This window comes from Mya arenaria, chromosome 16 (assembly GCF_026914265.1).
Source record: "Mya arenaria isolate MELC-2E11 chromosome 16, ASM2691426v1".
Classification (NCBI taxonomy): Eukaryota; Metazoa; Mollusca; class Bivalvia; order Myida; family Myidae; genus Mya; species Mya arenaria.
The window spans coordinates 21,549,063-21,573,150 of record NC_069137.1 but is presented as its reverse complement, the minus strand read 5'-3'; the positions used below and the strand labels follow the sequence as shown (position 1 = coordinate 21,573,150).

Here is a 24,088-nt window from a genome sequence, read left to right as displayed (position 1 = left end):
ATAAACACATTTCAAATTTACGTACTTCATTCTCAAGACTAAAAAATCAACAAAACACTAAATCCACTGCAAAGTTTGTCAGAGCCTGTATTTTTTGTGTTGCTTTGAACTCCTAAAAACAATTACAAATTAAAAAAATAAACCATACAACATACAACATTTTGCATCATATAAAAATAAATATTTTGGATTCAAAGTCGACACAAACTAAGCACGCGTCTTCCATGCGTCTTAAAACCAGTTCTCACGCGAACAACAAGACGGTTTAAGTACACTTAAAGGCACATCGTCAGAAAAACTTGCCAAAGAAAAATATCCATTGAGCATAGCGTTTGAAAAACATATATCCTAGTATATAAACAGAGCAATTATCGATTTGATATTTGAGAAATAATAATCAGAACAATAACTTATATATTTACGCCGTAGTAATAATGTTCAAACGTTTTCTGCATGTGCATCATCCCATAAATCAGACGATTCCAGCGCTTCCAGACTGGTTCCTTTGACTAGGTGTAATTCATTCGTTGCAGCTGTTGTTTTGACCGAGTTTATTTTTTGCACAGCCTTCAGTTGGATTCAATGTCGACACAAAGTAAGCACGCGTCTTTCATGCGTCTTAAAACCAGTTCTCACGCGAAAAACAATACGGTTTAAATACACTTCCATTATCTGGTTCCTTTATCTAGGTGTAGTTAATTCGTTGCAGCTTGTTGTTTTGACCGAGTTTATTTTTTGCACAGCCTTCAGATATATTTATAATATATTTCTGTATCGCTGAGCAGTCTTCATATCATTAGAGAATTGTATTTACCCCTCTGAGTGAATATTATTGTGAGTGTTGGAGCTCGTTAAGTCAAAACTTATTTGTCAGGAATAGGAATTGATTGTGTGTAAAAGTAACTATTACTATCTTTATTAGGGATGAAAACGAATATTCGAATATTCGAATATTCGATCAAACGTTTGGTATTCGAATGTCAAAATCGGTATTCGAATATTCGAAAAAAATCAATAAAGAGAATAAAACACATTTTGCTTTCATCACTGATGTTGTTTATAAAGTTCGTTTATCTTGTTTTTACAACGATTGGCCCCTAATGCCAGAGGTGTGAATGTGCTGACTAGACACGCGTCATGTGTCATTTAGGGACATATTGTCGGGTAATATAAAAACATGTCGTGTTTCAGTATTTCTTGTTATGCCTACGTTGAGTTGTGGGCTCGTATAAGCACTTTCCTGCTTGTTTATAAATGTATATAGGTATATATTGTGGGATCGAGTACGTCGGTTATTCTTCTGTATTCCGTGCATGTTTCTTGTTCATGTCAATTTATTTGGTTCATATTCACCACTTTTGGTTCAGATATATTAAGATTCCTGGCTCATAGATTGGAGACTAGAGTTGTGGGCTCTTTTATTTTCTTTTATGCGCTATTTTGGGGCTTTTTCTCTCATTCCTTGCTTTCCTCTCCTAAATTATCTAAGGTTATGTTTTTCAGAGATTGGAGTTGTGTGCTCCTTCTCTGCCGCATCATTCATTATGTTTGTACTTATTTTTGTCGTTCATGTAAAATTTATTTTTCTAGTCACCGTTATATTCTCTGCATACTTCTTTCGATTTTCATTTACCGATTTCTTATTGTTTCTATATCATGTCATCATAGTCACTCTCTAATCGCGAATGAGTTGAGGTTGGGGTTTCTTATGGCTTCTAATTTACCCCCACCTTTGTTTCTTACATGTATATTGTTCTTTTGTAACGATATCCGTCATTTAATTTGAATACATGACATTTTTCACTTCCTACCCTGCTTTTGTGAATTACTCGAAACAAATTAACTCAACTCATACTTTAAAGAGAGTATTTAAAAAAAATACTATATTGCCTTAGAAATAAATTTATTAATGATACTTTTAAGGGATTAAACTCATCACTCAGTAAATAATAAGTACCGAGATTTAAGTTTTGATAGTATTAGTTAACCGTCTCGTCTCGCTGTTCTCCCAACGTAATGATTTCACAGATAATTTATGCAAACCCGAATTCCGCAATATTTTCACAAGCTTTTAAAAGGAAAATTATCACCGTATAACTGCTTTTATTATATACCCATCATAAATCTTATTATATACCCATCATAAATCTAAATGCAATTCATATCGCAAAATACGGTAGTCCGTATTTCACTTAAGTGCATAACGGCCGTATTTCACTCCGCTAAAGTCACGTTTTTTATGTTTTGTATAAAACATTAGGCCACACCAAATTTATGTTTCGTTCCGTGGATTAGAAAATTGGTTTATCCATATAATGTGTGTACTAAAAACGGATGAATAAATAATATGTATTCGGATATTAACAGGCGTGTAGCTGAATATTAACCTGTCTGACAAAAATATAATACATCAGCGAAAATTGAATTATGCGTACTTGACAACATGATCCTAAAGCTGTCTATTTTCGAGTACTAAATAAAGCACTTTAGAACGGGCAGGTTGCATCATGGTTTTCAAAAAGGGGCATGCCCTAGCTCAATACAGAATCCACATGAATATAGGGCTAGCAACGCCCTTGTTTACCCAATATCCAGCAGAGTTCCATTTCAAGATTGCATTCAAATGGGTTTAAGGGCAATTTTATTGAACAATCTGTCTTATTTTTATTGATTATAAGAAAAAAAAATCGCTCTTCGCTCGCTTCTGGTTTTATGGATACTGACAAAATTGTATTTTTATCATTTTTCGCTCGCTTGCTTCTATTTGTTTTGGCAAAAATCCAGTGAACGAGACATTAATTTGGTATGGCCTTAATATTTATTCAATATCTTGAATTATGACTTTCATATTTTTTTTTAGTTTTCAGTTTATTTGACTACAGGGACAAAAATACCCCATTAACTTAATGCTGATAGGAAAGTGTCAATCATATTGGCATCTCAAACCATTTTTCCTATTGCTATACTTAAAGTTTAAGTGCCATTGTTGTTTTGTTTACTAAAATCTGATAAAATCTTCTTTAGTAAAATTTCTAAAGCTCTCAAAAACTCGTACCCATAAATGAAAGGACCCAAGTTATAAATTTGATAAATATTGAAACTTAAAACTATTTTGACAAGTTTGTGTTAAGGTTTCTTCAGACCAATATTTTCTCTCTTGCTACTCAAGATACAAATATGCATGCAAAACAAATTTAACAAAACAACTCGTAAATAGTATATCATTCAACTTTTACAAAAAAGTTTCTATTTCATTATACACACAATCTTAACTATAGGCAAATTCTTCATCGTTAAGAAATACAAATATTGGATTCTTAAAAGTTAAAATCTAAACCTTATATTTGTCCTTGAGACAAATTTAGTTTGCTTGTGAAGCATTTATTGCTGTTATCAACTTGTTTATGGTGTATTGTATTTCATTTCGGTTAACCGTGCTTTGCAAACAAAGATCATGTAGATCGTGGTCTTAAGTGCATTTTAATATCGGTGAACACTTGTACAACCGAAAATCCACATTCTCCCAGTTACAAATATCGTTTGTGTTGATTTTTGGCGTAATATGTTAATCTAATATTATAATAATTAACATGATATTGTTAAGCGATGTCTAGGGGGACAGTCTACCAGTCGCGTCTACTGTCCTTTTTTGTATATTTTTTTTTGAAAAAACAAAAACAAACATATACCATCTAACTACCCCCAAATTCTACTACTCGAATAAATACAACAATTATTTCGTTTAATTAATTAATTTAACTATTTTATAGTTAACCACTTGATTATCATTAGTGCAGGACGTTAATGTTTACGAAGACCCGGTTTAGAGACACAAAGTTCAAGAACAAATATATTTCATACTTAGACTCAAGACGGAACGTTATGTATGATACTCGTTTAAACGTAAAACATTAACGTCCTGCACACTATTTGGTTTCCGATAAGGCCTAAAAATTGTTTGGTTAGGGTTACATCATTTTCAAAAATAGGTAGAGTAGGTAGGCTTTTTATTTATTTATTTTTCTTTTATTTGGCTTTATATAAGAATGTCATTTTCATCATTGGAGAATGGTGTTAAAGTTAACTCCTGTATAAGCATTTAAGGTTTTAAACAACATGTTTTAAAAAAACTGACTATAAAAACGGTAGGGTCGGCGCCTTTTCCGTAGGTAGGGTCGGGTAACCCGAACCAAATGTATTTTTTAGGCCTAAGCGTCAAATGCGAGCATTCTTCCGACTAATCTCATGCACAATTTCAAAAAAAAGCCTAAATCTTAAAGCACAGTGATTTATAACACCGCATGGCATTAGACGATTCATATTGCTCACTTAAAAAACAAAACTGTAGTTGTTATCAAGGACATCAAACAGCAAATCAAATTAAACAAAATGAAAGACTAAGGCAATTACAGTACTTTTTTATTTAAACATTTAAAAAAAGAAACTCGCTCATGGTTTGTAAAATGCACCCTTTTTAATAACGAAATAATGTGTAGCAAATCATAAGGGGTGTTAATACAAAAATACCAAAAGCTGGAACCCTTCGACAAATGTTGATATTTGCTCAAATATCGTCTTTGAAGAGCACAATTTTCTTAGGCGCTTATAACGCGATCGAAAATTAATCACGGTTGTGGTGTCGCGAGATTGGTTGATTGGCGTTGTGTAATCAATGTATCCTTAAAAGGTCAACATATCCACCACTTTTGTAAAAGTTCCTTGGCCGCGTGGACTAGCCTGTGTTTTTCTCTTTTTTTCTTTACTTTACCGGCGTGTGTTCGAACCCCACTCAAACAAAATACTTTCTATGTTATAACTGTTTTTTTTCTGTATTTTCGATATCATAGAGTAAAAAAAATGATGAAATAAGTGTTTTAAGATGCATAACAGGGAGAACTAATTTTTGGTCCAAAAGCATGAGCAAGTCACTTTAAGAGCTCATATCAGAGTGCTATTAGAAAAAAATTACCTGCACGATACAGTTTTTACTAGACCATATAAGAAGGTTTATTATTTTATTACAGGAATGAAACCCCCTGAACAAAAGTTTAAATCAACTTACATGCACCACGTGCACTTCGTTTAATACAACACACGCTTAATGTTTTTGCATTATAAAATGTATATTCTGTCATTTTTACCTCACTGAGTACCGAGCCTCGAATCATAAACAAAGAAGCGATTATATGTATACTAGCCTTAATGATTTTAACATCAAAGGTTGGGTAATGGCGGCCATCTTGGATTTTGGCGGCCATAAAGATATTTTTGAAAGGCGGCATGTATGTCAAACATGCAGTATAAAATAAGCTTTGTCGTATCGTTTTCTGACACTATTACCTTAAACATAATTATACGATCATGATTCATCGCTATAATTTGTATCTCAACATCAAATGACATTAAACTTCCCTATTATAAAATATTTGTATTGAGGTAACATGATACGGCCTCAAGTATCGGGGGAATACCCTTTACTTTCCAATTATCAATCCAGCTATTGCGTATTTTCAGATATGCATAGACTTAGGTTTATGGAGTTGTTCTTTTGTTTTAGGACAAACTTCAAGACACATTTAAAAACGGATAACTCATAATAAACAAGTGGTTTTGAGAGGTAAATGTTAACTTTTTATTTTAGATTAAACTAACGTTGATTAAACTTACAGTTCTTCATGAAATACGAAAATACATTGTTTAACGTGAATTATTGTCTGAATTATAACTTGTTTTACATGGCTTTCAAAAAAAACTATTGCGTGGTTATCATGAAGTGTGACTTGTAAATTTTAACGTTTTCTTAATTTGAATATAATGCGTTAATTAAACGAAAAAATGAAATGATTAACTTAGAAAAAGCAAATAAAAATAAGTATTTTATTTTTGAAACCAGTGAGCATTTCAATTGAATAAAAACCAATCCGTTTGCCGAAAAATATCGCCATAGCCCACTGTTTGTACAGATACGTGATTTAAAAGAGAAACCCGACACCTTATGGTAGACTTCAGCTGAGACTAGCTCTAAATTGTCTATTCGGTTATACCTTAACTCCCACATCAGAGCCGTAACAAAATGGTTGAGTTTTACCATGAAAATTCGCACTGATCTATTAAAAAGCATTCTCACGCATGCACATTAATTATTGAACGTTGTCTTTGACAACATGGTATTAAAAAAGTTACTTCAACCACAACCCTCTTGATTTAATAATATATATTTAACAATGGTCATTGTTCAGTTTTCTATGACTTGATGTTATATTGCAGAGAATTATATATTTTGAAGAAAAACGTTTGAAAACTTTATTTACATTACTTCAAATGTATTAAAATCAAAACGTATTTGATTTTGAATTTCAAATGTGTTCAAATGAGTATCTGAGTGGTTCAGTTCAGTATCTGCTCAATATTAACTAAACTAATGGTATGATTTAAAAACAAAATTTGTTTAAAATGTATATGTATTGTAACTGGATTTCACCTTATTAATTATTCATGAGTACGAGATTTTAACAGGTGATTTTCCCAGGGTATCAAATAGGTTATGATACGCTAGGTGCCGAGGATAATTATATTGAAAGGTTACATAAATTCATTGAAGAAAAGTATATTTTCCCTATAATATTTGAAGAATGTATTTACTTAAGATAACATGTCCGTTGCAGAAATGCTTTCAATACTGTGTAAGAAGTCAAACAATCAGCACCATATTATCACCATTAAGTAGTTAACAAATCCTTAAATATACATCAACATAAGCATGAAACAGTGTCAAAACCGATGCAGGTAAGACGCTTCAATGCTACCTTTTCCATTATTTTATGATTGCTTTCCATTTATCACCATATTTCTATTTTGCCTAGAAGATGTGATTCTGGAAATCTTAAATGTTAAATTGAAATCAATATTGGTTAAACAAAGCAATGAAGGGAAGTTTTTCTGTTTGAATTTCACAAGAATACGAAATAGGGTCGTTCTTTTCGGTCAGTAAAATATGCCTTCACCTTTATTTTGAAACACTACTGAATTATTTTCACTGTCCATATCTCTTAAAGGCCTAGTTTTGGAATGTATGGCATGACAATCCCCTGTTGTGCATCTCCTGCTAATTGCACTGATGTCACAGCAGGGGCCGAATTCCTGTTTTTTTGTGTGTTTTTTTGCTCAGGGCCATTAGGGTCCATTTTTATATTTTTTTTTTTTTTTATTTATTTTTTTTTATTTTATTTTTTTATTTTTTTTTTTTTGGGGGGGGGTCACTTATAGAAGGATTAAACTAGGCCCTTTTAAACCAATAGCTATCTATACATATTGAATATTTATCCCGTTTAGTTGTAGTTGTTGCATTTCTTTGTATTGCAATACTTTTTATTGGCAATATCGGCAACACAATTACATATCCGTGTAAGGTTGTCTTAATACGGCTTCGCTAGATGTTTTGTCTGGACCAATCCCCGAAGAAACTGTAATCTGCCACTGCCATAATTCACTCTACATGTATGGGCTTGCATTTAAGGCCCGTCTATTTTGTTCCTCGATGAACTGTTCTTAATTTCATGCATTTGTCTATTTGAACGTACTGCCTAACCTTAAATGTATTTGTAGCTAACTGGAAACCAACTATAATGCAGAGCATTCAATAGAAAGCTTTAAACGGGTATCAAACATTTTATCAGTCGCATATTCCTAACCGTCTGGAGTTTAACTGTTTAAAAGTGTTAGACATATAACCGTGTGCCTCTTAAACGCCGGGGTATTAGTATAAAAGGCAGACAGTTAAATATATGGCCACTTCACTTGACCTCACAGAGCTGTCTGCTTAAACAGACTGTCAGTGCATTTTTTATTTTGTCAAGTATACAAATAATTAACAAAAACAAGTATAAATTTCACAAATATTGAAAATAGCTTCCTAAACCTCAATTTTCTCCCTTAATTACAAAACTTCAAAAATTGTCTCAAAAGTTGGCATCACCGGAAACTCACTCTTCTTGGCAAGGTGACAGTTATAAAAACATTTGCACTGCAAAAAATTATATATCCATTAACTGTTCTACTAGACCCGCAAAAACATATTTTTGACGATATAAACAAAGATATATTTAACTCACAAACCTGATAAAATAAAACGAAATTTACTTATACAAGAACACGAACATGGAGGTCTGAAAGTACCTGACATATATAAACTTTTAAATTCAATTAAAGCGTCATTTGTAAAGAGAATATAAGACCGCTTTAACAAAAGCCAATATAAAACATTTTATTCAAATCTTATTGACAAATCCGGTGGAAACCTTGTTTTTGAGTGTAATTTAAACGATACCTTAATTAACAAATTTTTTTGTGGAAACAAGTTCTTATTTGACATCATTTATTCCTGGACAGAAATAAACCAGTTATACCCAAATAAGCCGACAAATAAAATCATAATATGAAACAACTAACACATAAATAACAACGGTAGCACTTTTACTAATTTAAAGATATTAAATATTTGTACAATATAAAACATAACGATTATCTAAAATATTATCAACTAATAGCCTGTTTGCCACAGTCAATAATGAAAGATCAAATGAGAGCTGCCATGCCAATAAATGACTCTCAAGACACGCTAAAACACAAAATCGAAACAAGCAAAGTAAAACCAAATTGCTATACTCACTCCAGTTTTATAAAGAAACTTACAGCAAAATAGATGAAAAATGGAAACGGGTAATTCCAGAAGAACATATAGATAACATTTTATGGAAATTAATCTACACATCATACTATAGATGCACCAATGATGTTACCCTGAGAAGTTTTCAATACAAATTCATACAGAATTATACCTACTAAAAAAATTCTTATACAAGTGTGGAATCTCTAATTTAAGTGTATGTGACTTTTGCGGGGATTACATCGAAACACAGGAACTCAGGATTTGGTAAATCTGTGAGATTGCAGCTTTAAAGAATATAATTTAAGTATTACTCGCTTTTAAAATATTCCTAAAGCTGGTTCTTGCAAGGTTATAAGATACAAATTACATATATATTATCTGAACAACATACCATCGTTAATACACTTCAATGTCGATTACTTTTATTGCTTGCATGAGTTTGACTTTTGTTCCGAATACAACTACTAGTATATCAGATAGTTGTGGTACTTTAGTTTCCAAGATTTTCATGTTTAAAGGTTTTGCAACGATTACAATTAAAACCGGTATCTTACCAGCAATTTACCTAAATTTGTAGTTGTTGAACAAAACAAATGACGCACATGCGGAAGAAGAAGTATATCCCTTAGAAAAGTATGGATTCTGCTGACCAAAGTGACCCAATCAATCGAAAAGACAGCCATAAAGGGCAGCAACAACGATTGCCATGCGACAATGATAGCAAAGGTCACACAATTGTATTTAATTGCAATAATTCCAGTTAATATTCGAACACTTGCTATCTATTGATTCTTGACTAAAAGGCGCCCTATTATGTGATATGCTTTGACATTTGTGGATAACTTTGCAACAATTATGAATAAATCTCAGTATAAAATCGATTCCTGTTTTTTGCCGTTTCGCCGGTTATTCCATAATGTGTATTATAATACATGTTTTTATTATATATCAATACATAGTAAAGTTTTAAAATGTTTTCTGTAGAAGGAGCATCCAGTCGGCTGCAAAGTGAGGACCAACAAGTTTCAGCCCTTAATGAATCCATCGCAGCGCTTTTGCAAGGTCTATTTTCGAGTATTTTCTATGTTAGCTGCATGTATATCATCTGCAACAAAACATGATACAACATAAACATAGATATATCGTACCTTACATTTACTTTTACTGCATGTTACACAAGATTAAATATGAATGCGTTTTTGCCAAGCACCATTTTAACACGATGTTTCTTAGATATGCCTTATATGTTGTTTATTGTTCACAAACCTTATTTTCTTAAGGAAAACGACATTGACTACAATTTCAAAATATTTCCGCAACTCTTTAGACGTAATGCATTTCTTTTTTTACATTATATATTAAAATACTTTTGAAATATATTTTGTATAGCATTTGGGAAAGCCCCTCTGAAATGGGCGAACTATAGGTCGATGCGTACAGTATCATATCTCGCCTTGCGTATAGTATCACCTCTCCCCTTGCGTATAGTATCACCTCTCCCCTTGCGTATAGTATCATCTCTCGCCTTGCGTATAGAATAACCTCTCGCCTTGTGTATAGTATCACCTCTCCCCTTGCTAATAGTATCACCTCTCCCCTTGCTCATAGTATCACCTCTCCCCTTGCTTATAGCTTCACCTCTCCCCTTGCGTATAGTATCACCTCTCCCCTTGCGTATAGTATCATCTCTCCCCTTGCGTATAGAATATAAGTATCTTCCATGGCCGAGAGTGTAAGATAGGTTCATGCCGACCCGAGCGTATAGTGTTTTTCGGAAACGAGGTTTACCGAGTTTCCGCAAAACACCCTGCGCGAGGGTCGGGATGAACCTATCTTAACACGAGCGGCTATGGTAGATGCTTTTTCTCCCACCTCAGTTAAACAAAATTAAGTAAAAATGTATTTTTTTGCCGGAACTTTTGTGCTTAGTTAAAATAATTGCGTACGGATATGCAATAATTCGTGGTTGTCATGGATATTCGCGCAGTGATTCAGAGTATGTAAATGGTCTGATCGGTCTTTAAATAGTTCTAAGAAGAGTGAAGCATTATTTCTTGAAAGGTGCGTGAAAACTGCCTTTGAAGCGAGAAATAATAAACTCGCGTTCTAAATATTGCCACCAGACAAGGTTTCCATGATGCGCTACAGACGACAGTCTTCAATAAGGGAGGTAATTACAATGTGGTGACCATTAAAAGAAGTTCCATACGGGCATTTTATCTTCGCCCGTGGGCAAGATAAGAATTTTTAGAATGGTTAAGTTAATTGATCTACTTATCTGAGGTGGGAGAATCACCTCTCTCCTTGCGTATTGTATCACCTCTCTTCTTGCGTATAGTATCACCTCTCCCCTTGCGTATAGTATCACCTCTCCCCTTGCGTAACTTATCATCCCTCGCCTTGCGTATAGTATCACCTCTCCCCTTGCGTATAGTATCACCTCTCCCCTTGCGTATAGTTTGAGAGAAAACCAAGTCGCAAAAACAAACATTGTGCTGCCAATTCGTTTTTTCATCATTTTCTTTCTTTGCTTGAATGATTCATAACAAGTAAATCGGAATTTGTTTCAGACGAATCACTCATATTCACTGACACTCTTTCTTTCCATGCCTTGAATTTCACAATTCAGTTTAATGACAATTAACTTGTATCATTTAGAAAAAAAAATATTCTAAAATAAACAAATACATCGATTTTTTATGTCGAGATATATGAACAGTGTACAAAATGTAAGAAAATACAAAACTTGCCGCTTCGTTTGTTTTGTTTTCAATGCCAAAGCTGAATACAAAACCCCGCCCTATTAGTCTACACTGGTTATAGCATACTAGCATATTTTCTTTAACTGTGTTCGCTTTTGCCCCCCTTTCAAATTCTACAAATTGTACTGTTTGAACAGATCAATAAATTGCAATTCTACACTCCGTCCATTTTGATTTAAAAGCGAGCATTGAATTAAAACAGGCGGCCCGCAAAACTGATAATAGCCGAGTCATTCAAATAATCGCGGAAACCGTGTGTTACTAAATAGAAATAGTAATATACGTATTTATTGTCTTTGTACAGATTAATTTTATCGTAGCGTTTGATATTGTTTTGATAGGAAGCGTGTATAAAAAGAGGGTCGCTGAAATTACTTCGATGGTGATTCGTCTTGGACATTCATGCGAAAATGAACGTCACTTCATTTGTATAGAAAGATAAAAAAATTCTCTGCATTTGTTTTCATGGAGTTCCCAAGCAGAGGCCTTTGATTGTATACATGCTGCATTGGACATTGACTTGGAGGTTAAATTCTTAATCCTCTTACTTAAACATTGTATATTAAATGTATCAGACAATTTTACTCACATGAACTGACAGATTCGAACCGAAAGTATGTTGATAATCCGCTGTAGTCAATGAACATTGCTCGATAATCTGGATCGCATATTATTGGAACTTTTGACATACTTTAAAGCAGCGTTCTCTGTTCACGAACTTAATAAAGATCACTCGGTAATTACTAGTAGCATGTAGCCTATCCACGCGTATGAATGCTTCGTCGACTGAGAGAAACGTGGAGCAAAATTAAGTAACAATGCGACATCTCATTTTTTTACCATTTCAAAACGATATAACAACACTATTCGGGTAAGATATTTACGTAAAGTCTACTTGTTTAAACTCTGAAATGTATCTTCCATTAATCCTTGCCTAATACAATATTTTAACCATTGAACAAACTGCCCGGTTGTTTATATTCATGAATGGTTGGCATGTCATAACTTTCATTAAGCTGTTGACCTAGATCTACACTTTCGTTTTTACTTTCATTTTTATTTGTTACTTCAGGCAAATCAACAAATGAAATGTTCATCAGTTCTTCAACTTCTGAAGGAATCTCAGCAGCATCAGTAGCAGTTTCCTCACTCAATTCCGGCTCAAACAGCTTAACACTACCCAAAAAGTTTTCCAAACGAGTCGAAATCTGACAGATCACCCGCCATGACTCTTTGCTGCAGACGAACTTTCAGTTTCCAGTTCTCCGTCATCAATGTATTGTCATAAATAGTAAAACATAAAACCAGAACAATATTCTAAAAAGTGTATTGTTCAATTGTTGCTTTATTTTTACCCCAAATACATTTAAGAAGAAAAATGCACATATATAAATGCGCTTACTAATCTAAACAACTTTCTACTATGACATGACGTCATAGGTTGTAAAAAGAAAGTAGACCGGTCATGAATATTAATTGATAAGCTGATTTGCATACACGAATGCTTCATGGAGAATTGAATAAATGACACATAGGTTGTTTTATCCAATAGGATTTAAGCATTTACTCGTACCTGCCCAAAGTTGTAATTATTTTCTATTGAACAAAAATAAACAATACTTTTTCAGAATAATTATTCATAATAACCTGCTCATGATGTATTACAGACAATTCAAATCAGCAAAATACATTGTATTGATGAATCACAGCGCTTTGTGTTTAATGATACCCGAGAAGTACAGTTGTCCATATCCACAGTTCACGACGCTTAAAAAGAGAAGCACATGCTTTACAGTAAGGTTGCTTTAGACGAATTAAAAGTAAGAGGGTTAACTGTGAAAACAGTAAATTTAACTATTTAAAGAAACTGATTATGACATCCGCAAAGCAGCCTTAATACTGCAAGTGCTACAAGATAGTTGACAAAACATGCAAGATAAATATCGGTACAGAGTGAAAATAAATACACACATTGATCAGCTCATGTCGTTCTCATTATCGTCTTAAAATTATCGAGCCTACACTGTTCGTAAATTGTATTTCAAAGCGATAAACGATAACGTTCATTTCCGTGAAAATAAGTGCAAGATCAACAATAATTGTGTCTGTCCTTCAACTTCAACATTTACAAATTTGTAACTATGAGCATGACACAAATAGTCCAAAATCATTTTGGACTTGCTTACAGATTGATCAACGTTTGGGTTTGTTTCTTGCAATTTCCCATAGTGGTAAACAACTATTAGAAGTTGATTGGGACATTTTGCATTGATCGATTTTCAACCACGGTTAGTTCAAAAGCAGTTTCAATAACTGGGAGTAACATGTTTTTATTTACAATTTTCTTTCATGCATTCTTGAATCGATTTCTCAGACGGCTTCTTGTGCCCTCATACACCTCTCGTAGGACTAACAGAGTATTCCTGTCGATCGTTGGGTAAAATAGATTACTGTCCGTGTTTATTTCAAGAAATCCATTGAAAAGATCATCGTGCTAGACCCGATCAAAATTTTATCGAGCGTCCAAGAGCTAGAGAAACATTAAAGATAAACATTTCTTAGCGTAATTCAGGTATTCTCTCTGTAAAAAAAACTTATCATGAGTAAGCCTTAAACTGATCATGAAATTCGTCTTGCTGTATATTCAGTTGTTCCACATATATTTTGAGAATTGTAGGTGTCAGGGTGATAGCTCTAATAATTGTTAGGATCGTCTTTCCACTTGTTTCCACCTTAATGAAGTGTTATGATCTCTCTTTCTTTCATTTTGGCAGGTATGTAGGTATGTAGCCAACTTTCAACACCGCAGTAACAAAGTAGCTAGGGGTTGTGCGATAACCATTTTACTATACATTAAGTGTTAATGGCTGACTTCATCTGGACCACAAGCTTTTCCAGTTGGTTAAGTTTTTTTACACTAAGCTATTGCTTCGGGGGATATTCTTACGTCCAGTTAATAGGTCCGGTTGAAGAACAGTGTGTACAAGTACAAGTACAAGTTGTACAGTATCTTCCACAATTAATTTCCAGTGGCTCTCGAAGGATGCATTTTCAGACGGCATGTAAAGCGTTTTGAAATACTCACCAACTGTTTCACAATATCCGCACGGTTTCGATATGTTACACCGTATAACGATAATGCCATCTCCTACAACGTACTTCCATATTTGATTGTTTTTCCTGGCCTTTACCGTTTTCCAAAAAAACAATACGAAATCTTTTTCCGCTGCAAGCTCTAGTATATAGTTTAGGAGTTTAAGATAATGTTTAACGCACTACCTATGTTTTCTACTGAACTATGCTTATCGCGCCGTTATTGGACACACATTTGTAAAGAATGTACTTAATAATGGCCCTTTCCTTTGTGACAAACGTTGCATTAGAGGGCATCTGTGTCATATTTACACATTTCTAGTCAATAATAATATAATAAGATTTCTGCATACATAATAACTATTTAATCTACATTCATTGACAACATAAAAAAGCGGTCCCCGGTAGCTACTCGTTGTATTGTCGGCTGCGTAACGACTGCACAATATCCGCCTGTCGCCCACTCGCCCATCGTCGTTCCACCCTTCGTTCATCCGCCTGTCGCCGATCTTCATTCTGGAACATAGGAGGGACCTCCCGGAGTTGTCGTGATGGTTCCCAATTTCCCCGCGTTGTCGGCAGACTATTAAAACTACTGCGATATGTCGTCATCTGACCAGAGTTGCGTAGATCTTTTCGTGATTGCCATGGTTTGCACGTTAAGAAATCAGGCCAGAATCTCTCTGTTAGAACAAGATCTGAATAGTCATCCACAATCAATGTTTATTTAGCTTACTACGTATGGCAGTTTTTCCGTTATGGGAAAACTTGTAAAGACGTCACTGTAGGCCCTTTGATTTCGATTAGGGATCTTAACACTTCCGTGTTTACGCTCGCACTGAGTCCTTGGATACGCACACGCACTTACAAACGCACATATGCACGCACGCAATCAAACAAACGATGTGTCTGATTAAAAGGTACAGGCTTAAGACAAAGCCGCAATTTCTAGACAGATACTACGCATAACAAGTTTAGAAATCGGATTAAATGAATTGAATGTACACATGTAACTCACAGAATATCAGACTTATAGTTTATATGATAGAAAAAGACAAGCGTTATTAACACATTAACTATAACATACATATTCAGTATTTGGCGAAAATGTGTATTGTGGGTTACAGTATGCAACACACAGTATACAAATGCTGTATATTTCCTCTCAAGTTTTATATTACAGGATGTAATTCTGACTGAGACACTTAGAGAAAACCTCCAAAAAGTGACTGATAAGCGTAAGAATATATTTTATGTTATCGACTTTAAAAAACGATTGATATCATAGCGGAAATAGTTTATGAAAGTAAATATCATGGCTTGATTGCAAAGTTTGAGTAAATCAATTAGGTAAACATTAAAAAATAACGTGTTTTTAGATATTCCGAGTGATGAAGTGCCGGGACGCCGACAGCCTGGACCTTTACATTTTGAGGTATTTACATTCAAAACATACACTTAACTGTTCTAATTTAGTTTTTAAGTAGTTATTTTAAACATGTTAAATACATAGGTTAAAACTCATAAGCAAAAGTGAATGTAATCAATGTATCTAAGTGTAACTTGTGGCGTGTCTTGTGATATTCCCTGGCCATTTTGCCCATCTTTTCCAAATATTTGTGCCTGCTCTTTTATTGCGCGAATGACTTTAAAAACATTTTGTCAACAAAACAAAACATATGATATTACTTAAAAACAACAAAAATACATATTTCAATTCTTTAAAATTAAGCAATTCAATAATAATAGCAATGTCATAACTGCATGACGTCACAAGTATTCACGAGAGTGTGTATATGTCATTTGGAAGTTTGAAAAGACCGTTAGTCAACATCACGGTCGCTTTCAATAGTGCGAATTCGCTTTGTAGCTTGCCGATAACAGCATGAATTTTTTTTGTCATTTTAATGGATTTACACAAGGACATTACTTCCGTGAATTCGAGCTACATACATGTTGTAAAATCTACCAGAAAAAGTTGGATCAGTGGCTATTGTTGTTATAGATGCAATGCTCTTGTGTACCGATGTTTGCATAATCTGGTTCGCAGGAACATTGTTGTCATTCCTATAATGCTACAATTTCTGCAAAATTGATTGTCTGGCGCTGTGGTTAGGGAGATGTTTGTTTGGGTTAAGACCAACATTCTTCACCATTTGTTTCTTCGTGGAATTGAGTTTGTTAACACCGACATGATTTCTTTTGAACATCTTTCTAATGGTTGTTTACACTTTTTGACAGCGCGTATGAATACATTTTTCTTTGGTGCAGTTACCTAATTTGCTTAATTATTACACAAGTTATATATAAATATATCACATGGGGTTATATTACTCCTGTGCCGTATGTTATGTTATAAATAGAGATACAAATATACTGGTAAAATGCCAAGAAAGAAACTGCGTGCTGCTATACTATCATTATGTGGAGTGTTAGTATACAGAGAGCTGAGGTCATGTGTCATTAAAAATGAATCTTTATTATTGCAACGACATTCACCATGAATCGCACGATGATGGACGGTCTTCGATTTGTACTTAACATTTCTAAGAATTGAATTTTATATAAAAACATTTGACATGCATTTATAATTACACTCAAAGTGGAAAAACATCTTTCCCTTATAGGAACAAATTTCTGATGCACCAGGAAAACGTGGACCAAACACGACTGCTGCAAAGGGTAAGAACATCAAGTTACATAATACAATGGGATATAAAGGGACAAGCCCAATAGCCAATTCAATAAATCATAACGGTCATTTTCCTTGTAAATTACGGACTGTTTCTGAAACAGTTTCAATCGTGCTATTGGTCAGTCCTGAGATGATTAAGCCCTCTGAATAGGTGAGCCCTTTATATGGGTAAGAAGACATAATTATTTAATAACATCGACAAAATTAACTGATTCAGACGTTTTTGGCAGTACAACAGAAAAACATGTGTATATGCAATCGTGAACAAATATGTGTCATCTTTGATCGATAATACTCTGTTTTAATCCCGTTAATCAACCGCATTCATGAAAACAGTTTTTGGATAACAGAGCATAAGAGTTATAGTTGCATACGTCCTTTACTTTATCTTTCACTCTTACTCCAAAATAAGATTTACTAAAATTAATAAAAAAAAATTATTATTCCAAAAAGGATTAATAAATGTCAAAAACAATGGTTCTTATGAAGGATACCAAGTTAAATATGAAAAAATAAGCACTGCACTGAGCCAATAACACTGCATTTCTATCTTATGTGACTATATGTGACTATAGTACACCACAGTAAATCTTTTAGCATTCACCAGTCATCTAATATTTATGCGCTTTCTGATATTAAATATTCGGTTTCAATCTTGTTATCAGTAAGTAATATTTTCCATAAATGCATTATTAAGTAAGTAGTTAAAGAATTATCAGTCAAAATCGACGTTTGTTGTACACGTGTATGTATTGAATTTGAATAAGATTGTCACTTTAAGTATATAAGGATATAACTGATAGTGATTGAGTGATATTGGATTTGCAAATAAGACAAATTCAATTAATGATATTGTTATAATATTACTAATAGGATGAATAAATGTCAAATATAATGGTTCTTATGAAGGATACCGAATTAAATTTGAAAAATATGTGCTTAAAAGCCGGTATTTCTATCTTATGAGACTAAGATCACAGTTAATCGTTTAGCATTAGCAGGATGACGTCGAAACCATACAAATGGATTGGTCGTGTTGCAGTCCGAGTATGAGTTTTTGCTTGTGCGGCTATTTCCGCGCTGTGATTATGTAACCCGGCGTTTTTTTAGCAGAATATAACTATTTTTTAAACAAACAATTATCTTCTGTTCAACGATAAAAGAAGAAAGCAAACTGTATGACATTATGGTGCAAAATAGCTCAAATCAGTGTTTTAGTGTTGCATAAATCAGCTTTAATTGGTCACTTTGAAAATATGTTTATTGTTCTAAAGTTTTCGTTCAAATATTCTTATTCGTTTTAGACAAATGTTGCATTATTACAGGTTCTGATCGCACCAAGCTTGCAAAATTATTGCTGGAATATATAAACAAAGTAAGTTGGACCGAATCGTTTTTTCCGTTAAAAAAATCATTCTTAAAAGCCAGGAAGACTACGATAATAAATATTCGTACGAACTACTGTTCCTGACGTCACTGTAAATAAGTGTGAATTCAATAACGTACGCATAAATACATGTCCAAATATAACAAATACCTTTCGGAATTATGTATTTTGACATTATGTATAATGACAACAAAATGCTAAACGAACTTTTAAGTTCAGTACTCTTGTATTGATATAAATCATTGGATGCTGGAAAATAAGGCCAATTGAAAGTTTATCTATAAAACTATTACACGGCGGGCAATTTCTTTTCATTAATCCTTTTTCTTGCAAATTTTGAGCTACAGAGTGATTTTTTTCTCGATATGAATAGCCCCGCCTCCTTTTCCTTTTTAAAACACCCATCTGAAAATATATAAACATAATCGTTAGCCTTTTGCCTCATAATACCTGGAAATACAATACTCACGAAAATCCAGATTTTTTACGTTGTAGACACTAAGGCTTAGCAAGCTATACAAGTTCTAGACGATCAGATTTTAAATTTTATTTTGAACTTTTACATTTAGAACAACTCATAGCCATTCCTATGTGGAACTACATTCTCCATTTCTTTAAATTGACTCGTATAAACCTCTAAAATGAAAAATAAGAAACGATACTCACTGTTTACATCCATATTCCACTCATTGGCACTATAACGGAAGACGCGTTTGAGCATAACACATAACGAAATGTTATAGCTTCAATGATTGCCCGTCGTGCATTATATTCCTGCTTGGTAACGCACGGAAAATTGAAGTTCATAATCTGCCCGTTTGTGGTAATCTTCCAGTTTGTTGGCCCCTGCCCGTATGTGATTCTGACAGTATATGATCAAAGTGTAACGATCACCGAACGAAACAGAGAAAGAATAAGCAGCAACATACTTAAACAGCAACAGAAATAACTTATTCACCAATTCGCAAAATAATAAAAGAAATTTGAAAATTTGAATATCTAGAAAAAAAAGAAAAATGTCCAAAGAAAAAAGGACACAAAATATTTTCGACGATTCTGGTAGTCTTAATGTCCACAAAAATAAATCTTTGAACACATTATATGACGGCTTTTTAAATCTTACAACAGAATAATTTCCTCAAAAGGTTGAAATGCAATACTCACAAAATAATTTAATACAATCTAAGACTAAAAAAATGTTCCAGCATTGGTGATTTTTTTTATTAGCACTTCAATTTTACCAATGATAATTTTTCTGTTATGTACCAAATAAGAATTTTCCTTACTCATAAAGAACTTTCTTCACATTCTATGAGAATTTATTCTAAAATATATATGCATGGATTAAATAAACAAATGCTTGAATATTGTAATCAAATCCTAATCAAAGCTTACCATATATCGATGGTGAAATACATAGTTTACAATCACCTGAAAATGAAACTAGATTATCATACAATGAAGTACTTAATTTAAAGTACACATAAAAGTCAAAATATCGTTTCAGAACTCGATTTAAAGACATTGTGGGTACCTGTTGTAAGCTCATTTACATATCTTATCTTACAGATTGGGGGCATTGCAAAAGTAAAAATGGACTATTACATTACTCTGCTAATTAACAACAGTGATGAAGAGATGCAACAACAGGTTGACAATGACCTGTCCAGTTGGAAAAATGTGCAAATTGAAATTGCAATAGCAGGGGAAAGTGGATCTGGAAAATCGTCTTTCATCAACGCCGTTCTCGGTTTAACAGCAGACGACGAAGGAGCTGCGGCGGTTGGATGTACTGAAACTACAATGGAAGTGACGAAATATGTTCATCCAGAGACACAAAATATCGCATTTTATGATTTGCCAGGTATTGGTACTCCAAAATTTCCAAAAGACAACTATATTGAACTTGTCAACTTAGACAAGTACGATTTCTTTTTACTACTTTCACAACAAAGATTTAAGGAAAACGATATGTGGTTTGCCAATGAAATAGAGAAAAGAAACAAAAAGTTTTTCTTTGTAAGAACGCACATACATAAAGACATGCTGGCAAGCAAACAGTCACACCCCAGATCGCACAACAGGCGGAAGGTCATTGAAGAAATAAGGGAAAACATAAGGAAACACCTTCTAGATGGCGGAATACATTTGAAAAATGTATATATAGCTCTTATTGATAATTACGAGAGGCAAGATTACGATTTTGAAGAATTGTTACTTAAGCTCGTAGAAAAGGCCCCAGAACTGAAAAAAGAAGCGCTCATCTATTCCTTATCTGAACGTTCTCGTGGAATTATTCAGATGAAAGCAAAATTTCTCAAAGGCCGAATGGGGGGAATAGCTATTTATGCATCTCTTTTTTCTTTAATGTCACATGAAAATCGAGAAGAAGTGATGAAACTTATGTTCCATGAATGTAGTTTGTATCAGCAACAGTTAGGGATTAACACAGCAAGCTTGGAAATTGATGCACTTCAACTGAAAGTTGACAAAGATGAGATAGTAAAAGAAATTAAAATGTCTTCATACACAGAACACGATTTGGAAAGTATATTTTCAAAAGAATGGAAGTCAGTCCCTGCTTTAATCAAACGTATTCCCATTGTTTGCAGCATCACTTGCGCCATTCGTACATACACAACTTGTGTTGCCTGTTTGAAAAGTGTGTTAGAGTTGTGTGAAAAAGATGCACTGGCATTAAATGCATATCGGCTTTCCACTGGATTTAAATAACTGACAAGTACATAATTGGCATTGAGAAATGTGAAGTGAATGATCATCCGGACACGTTTACAACAGTCACCTGTTTAAACCGGGCACGCCTATCGTATTAATTTAACTGCATATGTACGATAACAATCAAATTTCTGCATTGTTATAACGATGCAATACGTTAAAATGTTAACATAATATTATAAGACAGAAGTAAACAAAGTACGGTTTTGCATGTAAGAATATATTGTATATAATGATGAAGTGATCACGTAGTGACGACTTTATATCCGTCATTTTGACGAGTTAAAACACGACATGAAGCAGTTGTGTCGACGCATCCATATATGCTTTAAAATTGTTTTCATTTTATCCTATGTATAAATAATGAAGGCATAATATGTTTTTAGAAGTGTAATTTGTTTTGTCATCCAATCCATAAACATTTCCAGGTTTTGGACAAACTGCACATTTAACTATATTTAATTGTTTCTCGATTGCATCGAGCTTTAAATGCAATTCAGTTATGTTAAGAAATCTTAAACGTGGAGTGTGTTTATATTTTATTAAGTGCAAATCGTTTATTAAAAAACTTTGATAAAAATATTTATTTTACACCGGAATATATGGTTGTGTTGAAAAAAACAGTCGTGCATTTTAATAGAACCATATAACGTCAGCAATAAAACTAAATCTACTACGCATATGCTGGCAGGAAAGAAAAGTTGCAGACGCTAGTTGGTGAGTTTGACAAAATGCGTATTGACATGTGGAGTTGTAACAAATTGAATTCCTTGCGTAGGTTTGAATTATAATGTTAGTGATAGTTGTTCAGTCATTATTTACCACAGTTGTTATAAGATGTAGAATATTGGTTCTTCTTTGCATGATTAACAAAATAAAGGCAAACAAATATTTATATTTGCTCTTACAAAGATAAAAGGGTTGACGCTAATTCTGCAATTAAGTTTTGAAAATAAATACACGATAGTTTTAATGTGAGTTGTCTTGTAGCCTGAATTGTCTCTTGTGTGATATTTCTTAGGCCTTTATCCTTGTGCCTTTAAACAGGATCATGGCTATATGTTATGGTATTGGGCTTGCCATTAAAGTGTCCATTGCTTAATTAAGAAATCCTGCCACTTGTGCATTAAATTGACTGTGTCTTATGGGGATAAACACTACATTGTTGGCGTTTACTATAGTTGGTGGTCATATCTATCAGAGTTGGTAACTAAAATTTTCTGTTATTGTATATATCAAAAACGTCGTTGTCATCATCTATGGCTGATAATGCAACGTGGAGCTTGTATTGACTATTGACAAGCACAACTAACCATATTTAAAATATGAAGCTGTAATGGCGAGCAGTAGTTCGGTAAATATCTCTGAACCGTTTTGTTACTTGTGTTTATCTTACAGAAGCTCCCTTTCGACCTTGTTTAGGTGTACAAATGCTGGTTGTTCTTCTTTCTACTTGATCACCCATGCAAAGCCGCATCTTCTAATTCAGTTTGATAAATTCAATGAACAATTTTATTGACAACTTTATGTGCAATGATTAATTATTAACTAAGGATCTAAACACCTGTCGGTAATACAACCAAAAATGCAGCCATAACTTTAACCATGATCAAGATAAAAGAAAAACATGATGATCAACAAACAAAGTTTGGACAAAAACACTCACAAAATATGCTAAAAACACCGATTTTACATTGAACAGCCATCGTATACGATAGTATGTTTATTTTGCCCCATATGACCCCTATTGTATAACCGTGTACTTACAACATTTCTGATTAAAACTCTTGTTTTCAACAATGTTTGTATCTGCGCAATCATAGTATATTCATGCTGTTGAAACGTAAAATTTATCTAATATTATATTTTTCAGCTCAATTGTTAAAAAGAAACCTTTTGAAATGTCGTGAGAAAGTGCTTCTGATTGGCATCCAACCCTGAACCTCTTGGATAAAAAGCGACATATGCACCACTAAACCACGTCCAATTTTGATTAAAACGGATGTCAAAAATAATTATGCACCCAATTATGAATCGTTTAACTGATTTCCTTTGCCCTCTTTCTCAGTGGGTTAATGACACACTTATGTCTTAATGTCAGTTTTTGTTTCGACGGTAACCGTTTTGCGGTGAAAGAGGGATGCATGCAAGCCTACACCAGATGCTTTGCAGTTCGAAAAAGTCGAACATTGACACTGTAATGGCATTTGATCGGCAATAAAGAACCATGGTGACATGTAGTACACGTTTTAAACGTTTTGACAATCGATTGGAAAACCAGATGCAGTTTACTAGCTAAATCAAACTTTCACTTCAGGTTAAACCAGGAGATACTATCATTTTTAAAGTAAAGAAGATGAGGACAAGTTTGCAAGATAACAAGGAAACCTTCATTTGTTTCGTTTAAAGTATGTCAAACACGCCTCACCACTTAAACTTTCATCACAACTTTATTCGATTGAGGCATGTACGGACAAGTGTGTGAATGAATTTGCTTTACATTTTCTATCTCCTATTCCTGTTTTGTAAGAAATGCCGTTGTATTATGTGGAATTTGAACCATTAACGCGTGGAAACCGTCTGGTTTAACCATACATTTACATTTGACGAACCAATTGACAACTCCTCTATATATTTTATTGCCATACCAGCAGATACAATCTTAACCACTTACGTGTGATACGGTGATAGCCATTTGTCCGTTTTCTAAAATGTTTTTAAAACTATGTAATTAGTCAAGCAATCAA

General features: G+C 33.7%; 1 protein-coding gene across 4 annotated transcripts; it reads left to right on the top strand.

Annotated features, from left to right (window-relative positions):
* Positions 1-5,467: 5,467 nt before the first annotated feature.
* LOC128221947 (T-cell-specific guanine nucleotide triphosphate-binding protein 2-like) lies at positions 5,468-22,232 on the top strand. 4 transcript variants are annotated; one of them, XM_052930658.1, is made up of 9 exons: positions 5,468-5,617; positions 9,246-9,394; positions 9,653-9,731; positions 11,899-11,956; positions 15,707-15,761; positions 15,903-15,958; positions 17,151-17,205; positions 18,544-18,593; positions 20,175-22,232. In XM_052930658.1, the coding sequence occupies exons 2-9, from the start codon at positions 9,304-9,306 to the stop codon at positions 21,336-21,338; spliced, it is 1,608 nt and encodes a 535-aa protein (XP_052786618.1). In that variant the 5' UTR covers positions 5,468-5,617; positions 9,246-9,303; the 3' UTR covers positions 21,339-22,232. The 4 variants fall into 4 exon arrangements, with proteins under 4 accessions (XP_052786618.1, XP_052786619.1, XP_052786621.1 ...); XM_052930659.1 differs by lacking the exons at positions 15,707-15,761; positions 18,544-18,593; XM_052930661.1 differs by lacking the exons at positions 9,246-9,394; positions 11,899-11,956 and having other exon boundaries at positions 5,504-5,617; positions 9,653-9,730.
* The last annotated feature ends 1,856 nt before the right edge of the window (positions 22,233-24,088 follow it).